The sequence below is a fragment of the Sciurus vulgaris genome, assembly GCF_902686455.1.
Source record: "Sciurus vulgaris genome assembly, chromosome: 3".
Classification (NCBI taxonomy): domain Eukaryota; kingdom Metazoa; phylum Chordata; class Mammalia; order Rodentia; family Sciuridae; genus Sciurus; species Sciurus vulgaris.
This window is the reverse complement of record NC_136463.1, coordinates 96992785-97011022: the sequence shown is the minus strand read 5'-3', so window position 1 is coordinate 97011022 and position 18238 is coordinate 96992785. Positions and strand designations below refer to the sequence as shown.

Here is an 18238-nt window from a genome sequence, read left to right as displayed (position 1 = left end):
TGAGCAAACGAAGAAATGTAGGTAGAAGTGCTTCTTGATATATCTATCAATATAAAACATTATTCCCTTTATGATTCCTTCTATTATCTTTCCATTTCCCACCATGAAATCACTCAGATGCATGTACACATAGAAACCCTTACAGTCTGTGTGCTAACTGTATGTTCTTTCTTAGTTTTGAGACACTAACGAATCATTTTTTGAGGATATTTACTTGGAGAACTCTTTAAGCCTTTCAAACATTTAGTGACTGATTGTTAACTCTTACATAGCATCATTTGGAGCAGTCTTCATTGAGTCCTCACTAATTTAGCTCAATCATCTTGAACTCTTCTCTATATAATACTAAGAATCTCCTAACATAACGATATAGCATGTTTTATCATTAAATATACTTTCTTAAGTAGTTTCCATGACTTCACTTTATCTACTAAATGTTTCCCTCAGTAATCAAGGTCCTTCATTACTGTCCTGTGTTTATAAGAGACTCTTTTCCAACATCATAAATGGTTTTTTATCATTCTGTTTACTTCTTTATAGTTTGAACAAGTACTTATTGTTTACTGGTTCATGAACTATACAAAGACATTTAGCAAGGGACCATCTTTTGTCCCCTTCTCATCATAGTAACTTGCTATAATTTGGAGGAATGAAGAGAAAACCTGTCATCTCAAGATCATAGATCAAGGGCAGAGTAGTTATGGGTCCAAAAAACATCCTAACTTTCCTGGAATAGACTTAGTTTTAACCTGTTGCCCAAGTTGATTATTAACAATCCTCTTTTACTCTCATAATTTATTATTTGTTGTTCATTATTATTATTCATCATTAATTAAATTATTTGATGACAAATTATATGGCCTCATAGTGCATAAGAAAAACATTTTGAATTTTATCCTGCCCCACCCCAACTCCAAAATTTATGCAACTGCCAAAAAAAAAAAAAAAATGGAAGTTCCCACTTCCAGCATTGGACTATACTTATAAATATCATATATCACTCTGGTGGAGAAAATTCAAGACTTATAACTTAAATGCCATTTCAATTTCAGTAGAAAATTTATTTTCCCCAAATGCATTATAATAAACACAATCTTAGCAACTTTGTTCACTCTCCACTCTGCCTAGAATATCCTATGTCCCATTCACCCAAAGCCTTTAAAGAAATGCTTTTACCTCCTTGGACTACAAGGAGGGGGAGGGTGGTGCTGGGGATCTAACACAGTACACTGCACATGCTAGGCAAGTGCTCTACTCTTGAGCTATATACCCCAGCCCCAAAATATTATTTATATTTGTATTTATTTCTCTCTATCTAGGTTCTCCCTTTTAAGCATATTTTAAATAAGTTGGCAAAAGTAGTCTGCTGGATTCTTAAAGAAGAAAAACTGACTTCTACATCTTTGCTTCTGTAGCATTAAGCCTAAGGCCAAATATGTACTGTGCTCAAGCAACTTAATATAAAAAAAGAAAAAAATAACATAGTGATAGCAATAAGTGTGGTGTTGATGGTGAATTCATGGAAAATATAATAAAAGATGTAATAACATGAGTTGTCAGGAAATATCTATACCTTCAGAATGAAAAATAGTTATTATACCCATATCTGTAGATGAAAGATCTGTTTTTGTGTGTTTTTGTATGGTAAATTTACTGAAAGTTATACTCTTCATGTTTCACGGACAGAAGAGTTTGAGAAAAGATAAAACATTATATTAAAGCTAAGATAACATTTAGTATGATACAGTATTATTTTGTATATTGCTAAAGAAAATACCAATTAAGCCATGGTCTAATCTTTCCTATCACTTAGAATTTTTTTTAAAAAATTTATTTAGTGGTCTTGAAGATTGAACCACTGGCCTACATATCCAGTTCTTTTTATTTTGAATTTTGAGATGATCTCACTAAGTTGTGCAGGCTGATCTCAAACTTGCAATCCCCCTGTTTCAGACATCCTAGTAGCTAGGTTTATAGGCAGTCGCCACAATGCCCAGCTTTTCATCACTTAGAATTTTTTCTTTGCTATTTATTGATAGAGCTCACTTAAACTTATTTAATGATGAATTTCTTTTATATTGTTATTGAAATACATATGTATACATATACACATAAAACAAAAATACAAGTGAGATTGAATGGTCAATAGTCTTCTAACATTCTTTCCAGTTCATAGACCCTCAACTGTAAGAAGCATTCATTTCATTCATGTTAAAAGAGTATGAATTTCATTCATATTAAAAGAATTATGTTTTCTAAGGGACTTATAACATATGAATAAATATATGGTGAAAAACAGACATCTAAAGAATTTACTAGAACTTGAGGAAAATCCCAAATGTTCTTAAACATTGGGAGGAAAATTACAGGTATTTCCAACACAATCAACTGTAGAAAAGTGCAGTTAGGAAAAAGGAAAATTTTTATTGAAGTTTATCATCATTTTTGGTGTCCTGTGGCAGAAGCTGCCCCCTTAGAAGTCAAGGGAAAAAAAAGAAGAAAATTATGTGATGTAGGATGTCCAATTCATGTAAACACATGAACCCCCAATATCAAGATGGATAGTTAAGAACTAAATATTCAGAGATGAAGTTTAGTTACAATATTTAACTCATTACTGATTTTTGTTTTTCTTGGAGCAGAGCAAAAACTAGAATTTCTGTGCTCAAAAGCTTCTGCTTTGATTCAACATGTTCTACAAAATTCACTGGCTGGAACATCTATACAGCATATTTGATACGATAAAGCCTGTAGTCACAAACACAAACAGAATTCTTAACTATTTCCAGAACAGATTGTGTGAACCTGTGATAAAGTCTAGTCTTTTAAAATGGTGTGCTTAAGCCGAGCAGCTAAAACTAAGAAATATAATTGATTTTGCCTTGCTGCTGAACAGAAAATGTGGATCATACTCATGTACCTTTTAAGTATTGCTTTCTCACATTTCATCTTTGTATTGCTCTTGTGTTCATGTTCAGATCATTCATATTTTATTTTGAAACATTTTTCATTTTCAGATCAGCAGTCCTGTGATCCTGGTGAATTTCTTTGCCACGATCACGTGACTTGTGTCTCCCAGAGCTGGCTGTGTGATGGTGACCCCGACTGCCCTGATGATTCAGACGAGTCTTTAGACACCTGTGAGTAGAAAGGTTCCTGGGCTGTTTGGGTTTATCTTCCCTGTGAAACTAAATGTCAGTTGTTTTCACGGATGACTGCTGTATCTAGTTGATTCTTTTTTTGTTGTTTCCAAACAATCTAAAAAACGCGAAAGCTTCTGTTTGTGTTCTTTAAAATGAGTATGTGAGGGAGAGCATAAAATACAGTTTTCTGGTAAGAATTATTTTATGACGGGAAGAAAATGCAAGGTTAATTACTTCAATGTGGTTATGTTAACACTAAAAAAAAAAAAAAAAACTGACTTAAAGTGAAAAAAGTCCTTTACAACATAACAATAAAAGGAACCTTCTCCAATAATTTATTTTACTTGTCTTTAGACAGAGGGAAATGAAGAAGGAATATTAAGGAAATCAAACCTTAGCTCGTGATATTTCTATTAGTATGTAAAAGTATGACACAAATTGTCAAGTCTGTTTTCCTTTCAACCTGAAAACAGAAATCTTATCCATCCTTACTGTCATGACTTTTATAATATGGGATCCAGAAGCACTTGGTATATGTGGATCCTAAATGAAGTTGTATCACCATAACCTGGAGACCACTGAGGGCTTTGCTCACATTGGAAATAGCACTATGACAAACTTCTAAATGCATAATATAACCATAGGTAAATATGTCACACTTCTTTAATGTTTACCTGTTATTTGGAGTATGAATAGTCCTCTACATTTTGATATGGATATTTCTAGCAATTCCACCATCAGTCTGTGTTCCTCCTGTGACCAGATATGCTTCCATCCCAATATCATTACCGAAGCAACCTCATAGTTCTGTGAGGTCAAAGTGAAGGGAAAAATCCATCATCATTATTGTATGACCTTGTAGAGGAAACAATTATTGGTTCTATTTTTCATTTTTAGCTACTTGTATAGAAGTTTTACAGACAGGACCAAAATGCATTTTTTGATAAAAATCTTGCCATAAGAAAACAGAGGCAGTACTTATTAATTTTTTAAAAACTTGCTAGTTTCTTTAAAGTTTCTGAACATTTAAGTAGTTGAATAATTACACTAATTATTTTTCTTTACCTTGAGCCAATCACTTCTTCTATAGGATAAGTAGTAGTTATTTACAACATGTATAATTTTTACCAATTTCTCTCACTTAATTTTGGAAAACTTCCCTAGGCTCCTTATACCACAGACCTGATTCTGGATGTGAAAAAACAATAAAATTAAATTAATAGAAAAATTCTAATAGATAAATACATTTTGTAAATCCATACAAATGAATATTATTTGGATATATACAGGAATGAAGTATGCAATAACATGGATGAAACTTAAAAACATTATTCTAAGGAAAAATTGTTGGTCAAAAAAATACAACATTTTTAATTTGCAGGCAAATTTATAGAACAGAGTGTGGCATAGTGGTTAGAAAAGGAATGGGGAATGACTTAATAAATATGAGGTTTTGCAGGGAGAAAGAAAATTTTCCAAAATTAGGTTGTAGTTATTTTTGCATAACTCAACTTATTTAAAAACATGGAACTGTACATCTTAAATGGGTATATTTTATGGAATATACATTATATCTTATTAAATGTGTGAAAAATGGAGGTTTCCAATATTGTGTGTATGGGTACAGATGGTAAAAAAATGAGAGAAGACAACAATAATCAAAACTTTGGCCATGAATTATATAAGCAATGGGACCATATTCAGCATAAGCCTTAGTTTCTCCTTATTCAAGTGGCATCTAGGAATTCTGTCTTCATTAGCTCCAAGGAGGAGCTGTCATGGTATACTCAGACTAGCAAATTGTTCAAATGCATAGTATAGACTTGTAGTCTGCCTTGATAATCCCATCAATTCCATGACTGGAGAAAAGGACAGAGACATGAGGTACACTTGTGGAATCCATACATGAAAGGGTCAGAGTGAAGGGGAATGTTTTGGAATTCTGTGACTGGCACATAGCAAAAGCATAGAGAAATGGAAGCATAACATAAGTATGCGAATCCCCTTCATGCTGGTGAAGTAAACAGAACAGTAACATTGCCTTTGTGCTAAACAGGGGGCTAAACAAGAGAACCAGGCAGGATTGGTTTTGTGATCTAGAGGAGTTATAAGAAACTACGTACTCAATGCACTCACCTAACAAAGTCAGAGATATAGCTATTATTCTACCTGTGTGTTTAAACTGTACAGCAGTATAGATTTATACTGTATTAACTTCTTCCAGATAAATGATTTCAATCAGTATTAACTGAAATATGGACAAGCATAGAACAAAAGCTTTATGAAAAATATCAGACTTTTCAAATTCAAATTCTTCAATCCAGATGTTGACAATTACCATTTTCTCTAATCACAGAGTTTTGTAATGTGTTGCTTTATGATATTCATATGCAGTTGTCACTGATCTGTATAAAATAATTGCATAATTTTATAATTGAATGAATAGATACATTTGATGTGAAAAATAAGTACTAGAAATGGAAAACTTTGAAGAATGATTGTTAGGAAGGGAAATTTTATATGAACAAAAGTATATTATCATCTTTGATTTGAAGATAAAATATGTTGAATCTACAAAGTATTAGAGGAAACCAACTGATGGAATGTATTTATTTTCACAAAATCTACTTAGCCTTTAAAATGAGAGGAAAGACCAATCCAGCTTAGAATTTATTATGGCTCAGTAAAAGCTCTGAAGAGACAAAATTCTAACAGGAAATAAATGGACATTGTTGAGGAAGAGGAAAAACTTTATTTGCAAAACATTGATGACTGGAAAGCTTTAGAAGAAAGTATACATGCAGAAAGACAAGAAACTCAATACATTAATTTCTCTCCTGTGTTGCTTAGAGAGTGTTTTCTAGGATCCCTGAGGTAGGAGATCTATTTCACTCATAGAAATACACCCAGAATTATCTTGTCTGAGGTTGATTTGCCACTAAACTGATTGCATGTTGGGGTGAATTATCTGAAATATGAAATTAGAAAATTTTAATAAGTTGTAACTTTATTATTCAGTATGAAAGTTTTTATTTCTGTACAGTCTTTGAAATATTTTTTCAATTATCTAAAAAATGGTTAGCACTATCTTTAGGTTTTATGAGACAATGAAAATAGAAAATCAGGAAAATTCCCATCTTTCTATTCATTGCTTTCAACCTGCTGTTGTTGGTTGGTGTTGTGTGCAACCAGAATGATAGTAAATACTGGAAATGGTTATGTGTGAAATGAAAGCTTGTTGCCATCTGTGGCAAGGAAGTCCTCTAGAAAGGCACTTTTATTCTGAGGTATTCAAAATTTAATTCCTTGCAGGATTAATCTGTGGAATGCTTAATGATGCTTCCTTTCCGAAACTCAGCCATAGCAGATGTAGATACTTTCTGGGAATCTAATGTTCTTATAGTTTAAACTAGATTCTTCATTTTTAAGTTAGGATGCTATTAACTACATCCAATATACCCTTTTCCTCTATTGTCTTGCACTTTCACCTTTCAAAAAATCATTTAGAGAATTCTTCAGCTACAGATCATGTTTTGGACAAAATGATTCATTGGCCAACATAGGAGAATAAAAATGATCTTGAAGGGGGTAACATTTCCAGCCTAGATAGCTGCTAGAATTTGTGCTTTGATTTTTTGTTGTCCTATCCTTCTTCAAAATTCAGCAAACTTTCTGTAAAAGACAAGATAGTAAATGTTTAGGCATTCCAGGTCAATAGAGTCTATACTGTATACTTTTTTCTTGTTTTGTTTATTGTTTGGTTGATTTATAAAAGTGCTTTAAAATGGAAAAAAAATCATAGCATATAATCTTTATAAAAGCAAGCCACAGATCAGGTATGGTCAGTAGAGTGTAGTTTGCAAAATCCATGTCGAAGTGTCACACCTGAACCATATCTGCTAATGGTTGTGGAGACAGATTTGTGTCCAGGTACATCTGCTGCATGGAGCAACACAGCCCCACAAATGAAGTGTGTGGTACATAAAGCTGTGCTTGCACCCACCACTCATGATGTCAGATTGAGACATTATGGTTTTTTGAAATGATTTTTTCCTGCTATTTTTGCACAGTCTTTATTGTTTAGGATTTTATATGACTAGATGTTACAAAAATAACCTTGACTAAATGGGGATTTACTAAAAGTTACAAAAGTGGACAATTCAGAATTGTCATTGATCCAGAATGACATCAGTTTTCTTCTGTTTTTTATTTTTTTTCTCTGCCATCCTTCATATGTAGTCATCATGTAACATATGTCATAGGATGATAGGATGGCTGGTCCACCTTCCCTAATAGATAATTCCACTTTGGGCAGAAAGAAGGGAAAGAGATAAGGGAAGAGCAGATGCCAGCTTAGCCTCTCTGTTTGTCAGGGAAAAAATAATTTTCACAAAAATTAAATCCAATTTATTTCTGCTCAGATCTCCTTAACCAAAACTGATCACATGGCACATATGGCTATGAATGTTGTCAAGGCGGCCTACTGCATACCAAAATGAAATTTGGGGTCCTACTGATAAAGAACAGTTGGAGAAGAGATACTGGGTAGGCAAAGGCACCCGGCAGTACATGCCATAGTGTCCCTTTACCACTCTCCCTTCTTTCCACCCCCTCTCTACCCTTTGCATGAGAGGTGGTATGCACTGTGCATGATAAGGGCTTCTAAATTCCAACTGCTTGGTTCCAAAGCTCAGTTCCTCTTGAATACCTTTTAAAAATTAACATGTGTTAATTGTACAAAGAATAGGTTTCATCTTGACATTCCCATACACGCCATGATTACCTTTGCTCTTAAGCAACTAACTTATCCTTTCCATGCCTCCCTCACTCTGTGTAATGGAGGTGATAGTATCTGCCTCATGTTGAAGTGCTTAAGAGTAGGCCTGTTCCATAGTAAAATCCCTTCTGCATCCCAACCTCCATCTTGAGGGTCTTTTACAGAGCATCCAACTACCTCCTCTTTGTAGACTTTCTCCTCTGCTTACTCAAAATTTAGCTAAAAATCAATTTTGTTGCCTAAGGATGTGTCTAGGAAGTGTCATAGTCTTTCACAAACCTCGATTTATGTTGTATACAGTTTTTAACAATTTGGTATCATATTCATATGTTAGGAAAATTTGTTGTAGAGAGCATTTTGGAGCAGGGACTTTTTCTAGTAACTATTCCAAAAACATTATATTAGCAGATTGGCTGAAGTTACAAAATATTGGAATAAAAACTGCATTAGTGAAAAAATATTATTAATTGAAGCTGCAGCCTTGAAATGTAGATGTTATCATCTAATTTAAAAAAAATGAGGAAATTGAGTTTATGATCTTTCTGTATCCAAGGTGCTATTATTCATGAAAGCAGAGTTTGCATTTCTTTGAAATTGCCCTCCTTTTTTGAAATATTGCTGTAAAGAAAGGATCAGTTCCTAAGACGACCCTTCAGGCCACCTAATTTAAAAATATAGTGTCATTTGAAAATCATGGAAGGCTATCCCAACAGGGTGACTTCACACTGGCTTTGGGAATGATCAGGTCTAATTGAACAATGTGGTAAAAATAACAAGTCTCCTGGGTCATGGGAATAGAAGCGTTTATGAAAAATGAAAATGGATCATGTCATTAGGTTAGATGTGACTCTGCATGAATTGACCATTGCTTCTATTATGTTTCCGTTGTTGTGTGATTTCACGCTTTATTTAGATAGTCGAATCTTAATGAACTTCTTATATTCATAAACTGACCTTTCCCCTAGGATATAAGGTAGAAATCCTTTTATAATTTCCTTCTAAACTTTCTTTCTTTGACACAGGTCAGAAAAATAAAATGGAATTCAGGTGGGAGGTTATTAGCAAACAGATACTGCCCTTTAAAAATATAAAGTAGAACAAGGCACTGAAAGTAGACTATAGGAACAGTAAAATGGAAAGAAGTATGGTCCTTGTTTTTAAGTAATAGTGATTTAGAGGTCATTTTGCAATGAGGTAATATGTGAGAGCCAAGCTTTTTGTTAGGTAGAGAAGCTGAAATGATCTTACAGATTAAAGAGAAAGCATATGAGACCCATGAGGACAGTTTATGTCTCTTTCGATTCCTTTGTTTTTTTTTTTGTTTTTTTCATTTTATTCGGAGGTTCCTGTCCTTAGCAGTAGGGAGGCCAAAAGCGTTGACCCCTCTTTAATAATAAAAAATCTCCCACTAAAGAGTTGATAAGAGGGAGAGATGGGGAGGTGGGAAAATAATTGTAAATTAAAAGGGCCCAACTAATTTTGGCTCATTTCCCCAGCACAGTAGGGACGAAAAAGGGGGTGACATTTTTCCTCATTCTGCTCCACAGCCATGCCGATAGGTCTCTGAAAGTCGACAAGAAAGGTTAATTGGAGGTGCAGGTGATAGAACTGAATGCCCTATGACTGGCACAGGCAGAGCAACTCGGCAACAACAAAAAGCCTCGCCATTTCACCCAAGAAGTCCCTGCTCCCTGATCTTCTCATCCAAGATCACAGTTCGCAGAATATAAAAAGACCCATGTCCCTCAGCCAGGACTGAAAAATGATAGGGAACCAAAACTCTGCAATGATGTAAAGGGGGTAAAATGAAATGGATGAATTCCTGAGACATCACTGGTGCAAATCTCCCTGGCTTAAGGGATGATGTACTGTAAACAACGCTCTTGCAGGGCTCTGCAGGGGCCAAGCAGAAGGCTGAGCAGGGAGGCTTCCCAGGAACCATCCAATCCATCACTTATCCTCAGCTAATCTAGCACTTGGGGTTGGGGATGAAGGCTTCTTACCTTTCATGGGTGAGCACATTTCTTCCCGGAGGACGTTTTATTCTTTATAGTCACTGTATAAAATTTACATTTGACTTTCACTTAGAAGTGCTTCTAAAGTGACATATTTTGCTAAATGAAGCACTAAAGGATGTTGTGTTCTAAGAACCTATTTTTAATGGCAATTTCATTCTCTCTCTCCCTTCCCCCATTTCTTCCACTATCCCACCCTGAAAACAGAATATAAAACTCTCCTCTATGCCTATGGAATTTTCATCAGGACAGAGAGTATCATTCTTCTAATTGCTATGTTGTGTCTTTTCAAGTTAGAGCAGTGGCATGGATTTGGGGTTGATTTTATTATCTTTTTTTTTTTTATTTTTTATTTATTTATTTATTTATTTTTATTTTTTGCTAAATATATTACAACATTAGCCTTCCTAGTTTGAGAGATGGTAGAAATTATTCACAGAGGAGGAAAAGGCATGTGAAAATGGATAAAATTAGGGCTTAGCTCAGGGAGTGTATCAATTCAGTGAATGTAGATTACAACTTTCTATTCAGCTTCTTTCTCCTCCCTCCCTCTCCCACCACCTCAGACTGAATTGATATCAGAAAAATAATTATTGATAGAGTCATCTTAGAATTCAGCATGCATTCATAAGCTTAATTCCATTCTTTTATAAACAGAAATTATTGTAATAATTTGTACTTCTATAGTTTCTCTTGGAATGATTTTTACATTATAATCATTAAATGCCACTTGAGCCTTGTAATTCACTTTTGAGAAAGATTGGTCAGGCACTGTGGCTTTGGGGAGGCAGGGGAATCTGAGGTACAGAGAGGTTACATGGTAAAGAGTCTGACAGCTTGTAGGTAACAAGGCTAGCTTGGGAATCCAGAACTTCCATTTCCTTACTTGCTAATGTAGTATACATTAGAAGCTGAGTTGTATCCCTGTAAAATTCCTGTGTTAGAGAGCTCTAACCCCAGTCCCCTCAGAATGTAATTGTGTTTGGAGATAAAGACATTTAAAGAGGTAATTAAGTTAAAGGTGGTTGTCAGAGTGGGTCCTAATCCAGTTTGACTTTTGTCCTTGTAAGAGGAAATTCGGATACGTTAAGGGTTACCAAGATAGGTTGTGCACAGAGGAAGGTCCATGAAAAAAACTGCTTAGAAGGGAACCTTCTGCAAGTCGCAGTGGCAGACCTTGGAGGAAACCAACCCTGCAGCATATTGAACTTGGATTTCCAGGCACCAGAATTGTGTGAACATGAATTTCTCTGTTTAAATCATTCAGTGTGTGGTATTTTCTTAGGACAGTGCAGTAGACAAATGGAACATCCTAGTACATATCCATTAAAATCCCATTTTATACCAGTATACAAAAAAAAAATTCGGCAATTAAAATTCCCTATTTTCCTTAACAATATATAGTAAATCTTATTAAATACTAGAGTACTAATATCATAAGGATTATAGAAATTACACTTAAATGTGAAATGAAATCTAATCAGTTTCCTCTGTACTAAGGGGTTTGTTTCTGTTATTGGTTAAACCTCTAAGAATACCTAATTTAACTATATAGCATTATGCTTATGCAAATTAAATATCTCTCAGTGAAAAATCAGTAGGTAATATACAATTTTTTTTTTTCAAAAATTGATAGATGATGTGTTACTCTAAAGTCTTAAAATATAGGACTGATTAAAATATATTGCCTGATTCTCTTCTGGGTGATCTAGGGCACAATTTTAAAGATGTAGTTGGAGGCCTTCTTTGATATTTAATTATAATACCAACCCTAAACTCAGATAATTGGCCAAAGTATCATTTGGTAGAAATTGGTTGCATTTCTACTGTTTTCCTTAAATGCAACCAATATACACTAATCATAGCATGCATAAATAATATTCTGTATTAGGTTGTTATAATCTATTTTAGATTATCATAATTTTTTTTTTCTAAATTGAACATTGGACCAGGCAATAAAGTAACATGTAATTTGACAGTAAAAGCAAAAGCATATTTATCTTCATGGGCCTTAGGGGGATTCTTCTATATTTTTCCTACAAATAAGCACATATTAGACAATTTGATATTTGAAATAAATGACAAGTTATACCTTTTCACTTAAATAGTGAGGGAAATTTTATCATCAAACTAAATTTCTCATAATATATGACTTTTTTTTTTCTTTTACAAAATCTAGAAATGAGTCAATCAACTGCTCTTTATTGAGGAACTACTATGTCCAAGGGGCTTATAGGCACAGTCTTTCTGAGTACATAAAAACAACACCCATATATCCCATGACTTCCCAAGTACATTAAATATGTGTTAGGACATTACACATTATATCTTTCCTGGCTACATGTAAAAGAAGATGATATTTATGATAATGATGATGATGATTACTATTGACACAAAATGGATAATTAATATGAGCAGATGCTGTGCTTTGAGCCTTATGTAGATTATCTCCTTTAATCCAGAGAGCAACCCTGAGTGTGGCATAAGGTACAATTTTTGAGGGTACCACGGTGACATAAATATCACAGATATCTTGTGTATGTGTGTATATATATATATACACACACACACACACACACACACATATATATGTATACACATATATCTATATATTTTCTAATGTGTATTAAGTCATTATAGGAGCTAATTATGGCCTTAACTATGCAATATTCATGGTCCCCTCTTAAAGATGAAAAAGATGAAGCATGAGAGAGGTTATTTGCTAGATAAACCCGATTAGTAACAGAACTATAATTAACACTGTTCCATGCTATACAGCTTCTCAGATAAGGTAAATTAACCTGAAAATCTCGAATCTTAGTGGAGGCAAAACTCATATATGCCCATCTCACATTGCCTTCAAGTCAGCATGAACATGCTTTTCCTATTACATAAAGCTTCATGAACATACTCTGTCCAGATATAAGCATGTGTGTTTATTTTGTGTACAACATATTTTAATTGAATGATCACTGTGTAACAAATACTTTATAGATGTTGAGAATAAAAGATAAATATGCTAAAGATGCAAGACAGATTTAATAACAGCTGGAGAGAGAATTTTGATTATTCATTTTTCCAATCAGAAAGGATGTTTATGTATGTAATTGTGTTACAATGTGCAGTTGCAAAAGGCACATGGGTTTGAGTTTATATTATACATATTCATATATATCCTATATATATGAACTTTGTATGCATATAAACATATTTAACCTGGAAAAATAATAGTCTCTTAGTCTCTTAGCTGTATTGACACACACACACAAAACAAACAAACAAAAAACCCATACACACATACCTAACTTAAAAATTGTTGATCATAACTCTAGATTTTGAAGATATTTTAAAACTGGTTTTCTAATGCTATGTAACAAAGTACCACAAATTCTGCATGTTAAAATAACTTCCATTTATTATCTCATAGTTCTGTAGTGCAGAAGTCCAGGTAACATCAAATGGATTTTCTGTATAAAACCTGACAATACTGAGATCAAAGTGTTTGTCAGTCTGGGCTCTGACCTGGAGATCTGAGAAAGAATCCACTTTTAAGCTCATCTTCTATTGGTGAATGAATTCAGGGTTTTTTCTGTGTGTGTGTGTTGTAGGGCTGGAGCCACAGTTAGTAGCTGACTTTCAGCTGCAGTCACTCTCAGCAGTTAAGGACCACCACATTCGTTGACATGTGACCCTTCTTCATGTTCACATCAGTAGTGGTGGTCAAAACTCCCTCATGCTTCATGCTTCAGAGCCATGATTTCCTATTCTGCTATCAGAGACCTCATGTGATTATATTAAGAGCACTTATGTAATCTCCTTTTGCTAGATAATGTAATTTAATTTGGAGAGTGATTTCATAGTCACAGGTTTTACACCCATTCACAAGAGACAGGATCATATAAGAGTGGATGACATTGGAAGTCATTCTTAGAATTCCAACACAAAATTTTAGTCTTTGAGGGCTCTCACAGCAAAAATTTATTTCCTCATGGTTCTAGAGGCTGGGAGTCAAAGATTAAGGTGTTTATATGATTGGTTTTATTCTGAGACCCTTGGTTTATAGATAACTGTCTTCTTCCAGAGTCTTAACATACCATATCCTCAAGTGTGTCTATGCCCTCATCTGCTCTTCTATTAAAAGCACCATTAATATTGAATGAGGCTCACCCATATGACCTTGTTTGGCCTTAATTTTGTCTTTGAAGGCCCAACTCCAAATTTAGACATATTTGGAAATACTAGGAGTTAGGGTTTTTCAACATGTGAATTTTAGGAGGACACACTTCCCATATCACATAGAATTAAAATTTGAAAAGGTTAACCATATTATTAGCAAAGCTATTAGTTTTGAACTTTGCGTCTCTTGAGGTTTTGTATTTCTAACCTCTCCCTTCCACTGCACAAAATCTAGTATTGGCTTTGACTTTTTTTTTTTTTAGTTACTCTACATCTAATTAAGATGAAATATGAAATAACTGTCAGTTCTGTTTCAAGTAACAAGTATCTAATCCCCTCATGGCATGGATAGTATCATTAAGAACATGGTCCTTTCCCACCCTCTGTATGGGTATGTATTGTTCTGCATACAGAATGTAACCCATGAAATTGTTTGCCTGTCTGAGATTTAAAAGATGGATACAAAAGCAATTTAAGATATGATGCAAATCACTTGAAAATAGTATCACCCATTTCCAAGAACTCTCTGAAGGTGTATCATTGACAGTCTATTTAATTAGATTTCTTCTTTACAGAATTAATTAATTGCAGAAGGATATCCATATAAGACATTTGTACAATTGTTTGGTGAATTACTTTCTTCACATAAATAAGGAAAAATATTCTTTGAGGCAGGAGCATCTACCATTTATAATTATTCTATCCAGTCTTATTTTTTCTATGGTCAAAAGTTTTTGTATGTTCATTGAATTGGTTAAAAAATGGAACAATTGAATGTAGCATTAAAGGGAAAGTAGACCTGAAGGATATCTGATCATTTAGTATACACACAAAAACTTTCTCCCAAGGTTGATAGTTATTCCTTAAGGCACTACTATTTGGTAAATGTGAGGGAAATTATTTGAATCTGCTTTGCCATGGCAAAATAAGGAAGAAAATATTTACAGTTTGAGGGACTTCTAATATAACTACCTCTGTTATGTTTGACAACTGTCAAAATTTCAGCCAAATGGAGTGCTGATGACTTTACATTTGCATTCTCACTGATACCTTTTCACATGCCATCCAAAGTAAGGGGGGAAGAATAAATGTTCATATTGAAATTGAGGGTTCAAAAGGAAAGAAAAGAAAAAAGTCTACACCAATCCTAGTTACAATATGCCTGAACACAGTGACATACAAATTGAGACAAAAGTAGGTTAAATACATTCTTACAATGTTAAACCAGAAGACAGTTTATAAATTTGACAAGATATTAATGATACCTTCCTTACTACAGTGATGGATGTGTGTGTAGAGAAACTTGACCTTGAGGTAAGAGGAGTCTTGCAGGTATGAATGTTGAATTGCTGCACTCTGATTGTAATCATGAGTGTGTTCATATGGCCACGCAAGTATTTTTCTGACAATCCTGAAGTATTTCCTCCACAGCTAAATACAAATGTAGGGTAAGATTTTGTTTTAAGCTTTTTTTGGCTTGTCAATTTGACATAGTGTGAGAGATTATTAATCATCAAAAAAATGAACTCTTTAATAAATTAAATACAAGTTAGTTCTATCTTCAAGCAATCTGAGCTCTTGGATTGGCAATCTGCAATATACTCTTAAATGACTGAGATTGACTTCTGTTTGAGATTATAACTGTTGCAGGGGGAACTATTGAAATCATGAATAAATTGGACCTTCCCAATCCATCATAAGCCATACCCATAACAATGAGGATTCAGACTGCTGGGTCCATGTTAAATTTTGCTTCAAGATAGATGTTCTTTATTCTAACCTTTCATTCTCTAGTAATAGGTTTATTTATTGGGCACTTGCAGATGTGAGAAATTGAAATAGATACAACCTATATAAACTCCAAGTGAAAAATTAAATAATTTTTTTAAAAAAATCTGGAGTTCATTGAGTTAAAGCAACTGGCTTAAGGACACATAGTTAATAAATACCAGAACAGTGACTAGAATTTAGATTCTGTTGACTTACTCATTTTTGTTCTTTCCAGTTTGCATGTGTGCCAACCAGTGAGAGTTCTCAGCCCCTTTTGTAGTGATTGCCTGTCACTATTTATCAAAAACAATCACGACAGCAACAACAATAAAAAACACAATTGTACACACATGATAATTTAAAATTAATTGCTAAATTGAAAATTAAAAATTAGCAGTAAATCTAAACTCTCTATTTTCTTGAGAACTGGTGTGCCAGTACACATGCACATGCACACGCAAACACACAAAAACACCCTCAGGGAATATATTTCTGTAAAAGAAAAATGCGTGTTTACTTGATATATGCATGGCTTTTTTTTTTTCTGTGATAGCATGAAGAATGAGAGGTTATGACCAGTAGGAAAAAATATATGACTATAAATGGTTCTTACCTTGCTCAACTTCTAGAAAACATCCTAAAACAAAAGGTGAACATCTGTTAAAAAATTTAGATCATGCTATGATTCTCAAATATTCTTTCAGGCTATTTTTAACTTACAAAAATAAAAAAAATTAAGAAAGCCCTGTAGGCCAGTTTTTCTTTTACTTTTTCAATAACCTAAAAAGTGACTATATTAATCTTTTGGAAAATCTATAAATGCTAATTTACATTTAACCCAAGGCCTCATTGTCAGGTTGTTGCAAACAGCAATACTTTTATAACTTTACTATTTTCACTAATAAGCAAATCCGTGATAGAAATACTGATGGAGCTTAAAGAGAATGATTCTATACTGTGATAAAAAATAATACTGCTCAATACGTTGATGTGTGCCTACCCCCAAATGGACAGTTCCTTGCATATTGAAAGCAATATGACTGAAATTTTGACTTATTATTTCCTGAGGACTATTTTAAAAACTATTCTTTTATCGTTGACCACAGGGCTTCATTTTGCTTATGCTGTGAAACTGTAAGATATAAATTATGTACTTCATTAAAATATATTTGGAATTGCAAGAAGGGTATATAAAAGACTTAGCTATTTCTTGAGAAAAGTGATTACTGCATAAACTTATTACCATATATTTTCAGTATCTGATGTATTACATAAGGTAAAACTAGTTTATCTGAGATTTTAAAGAATTATGTTGGACTTTTCAAAGGGTGAATTTGGTGAAATTCACTCCTCAAGAGCTGGTTAGGGTAGTGCTTGACTAGGACCACAGCCTTCCTATCTGAATGGATTTAGATCAAGTTTGACAGCACATAGGCTTTACTTGGTGTTTTATTTAATTTGATATTTGCAATGATTTATCAGAGAAGTTTACAGTGTACAAAATGTGAAGCATTTATCTTGATATAATAATAAGCTTTTCTTGGTGTCCATTGGAATAAATATTCTTCTTTGTTCATTCCTGCAGAGATGGAGAAATGTAATGGGAAAACAAGTTCATCAGTAGCTGTTGGGGTTTAGCTATAGCTTTTCGGAGAGATTTCTGTCAGTCAAGGTTAAAGCCCAGTCATGATGCCATGCCAACATTCAAGCTGTGAGGAAAAGCTTTCTCTCTCTCTCTCTCTCTCTCTCTCTCTCGACTAAAATATGCATTCCAAGGGTGGGCATAAAAAAGGCTGATGATTGGATGATGTTAAATTACATGTGAAGGGTCCCGTAGAGATTTAGTTTTGTGTTATCATTTACCAGGGCATTCTGCATGGTGTTGCTTTATTGGCCTATATCCTGTCCAACTCTTCCCTTTCTAACTTTCTAGTACTTGTATTTTCAACTCTTCCTTTCTTCACCTACTGTATACTTCTCAACTAATCTCATAGACCTTTTGCCAAACATGAGTCCTATTGTATTGCTCTCCATTTTTTGGAATATCTTTCTTATTTGTGACTTTGTTTATATTTTCTCCTTACTTTCTCTCTTCTTATATTTAATTTATACATTAATTAATTAATTATTTATTTTATTTATTTTTTTTTTGCAGTACTAAGGATAGAACCCAGGGCCTTATGCCTATCTAGATAAGCACTTTATCCCTGAGCCACACCCTGGCCCCCTCTCTTATTTTAAATATCTTAATTCTAATGCTAATAATTCGTATTTGTTTTAAATGTATTACATTTTTATAGATTTTTTTATTTATGATGTTCTTCTGTCTCAACTTTTACCTTCCCCAAATAGTTTCA

General features: G+C 33.8%; 1 protein-coding gene across 5 annotated transcripts in view; it reads left to right on the top strand.

Moving 5' to 3' along the window:
- The window catches only part of LRP1B (LDL receptor related protein 1B), a 1899381-nt gene that overhangs the window by 319787 nt on the left and 1561356 nt on the right, over positions 1-18238 (top strand). For all 5 annotated transcript variants that reach the window (XM_079135584.1, XM_079135585.1, XM_079135582.1 and 2 more), the window contains exon 2: positions 3018-3140. In XM_079135584.1, the coding sequence (XP_078991710.1) occupies positions 3018-3140 (123 nt within the window). The remainder of the gene's footprint in view (positions 1-3017; positions 3141-18238) is intronic.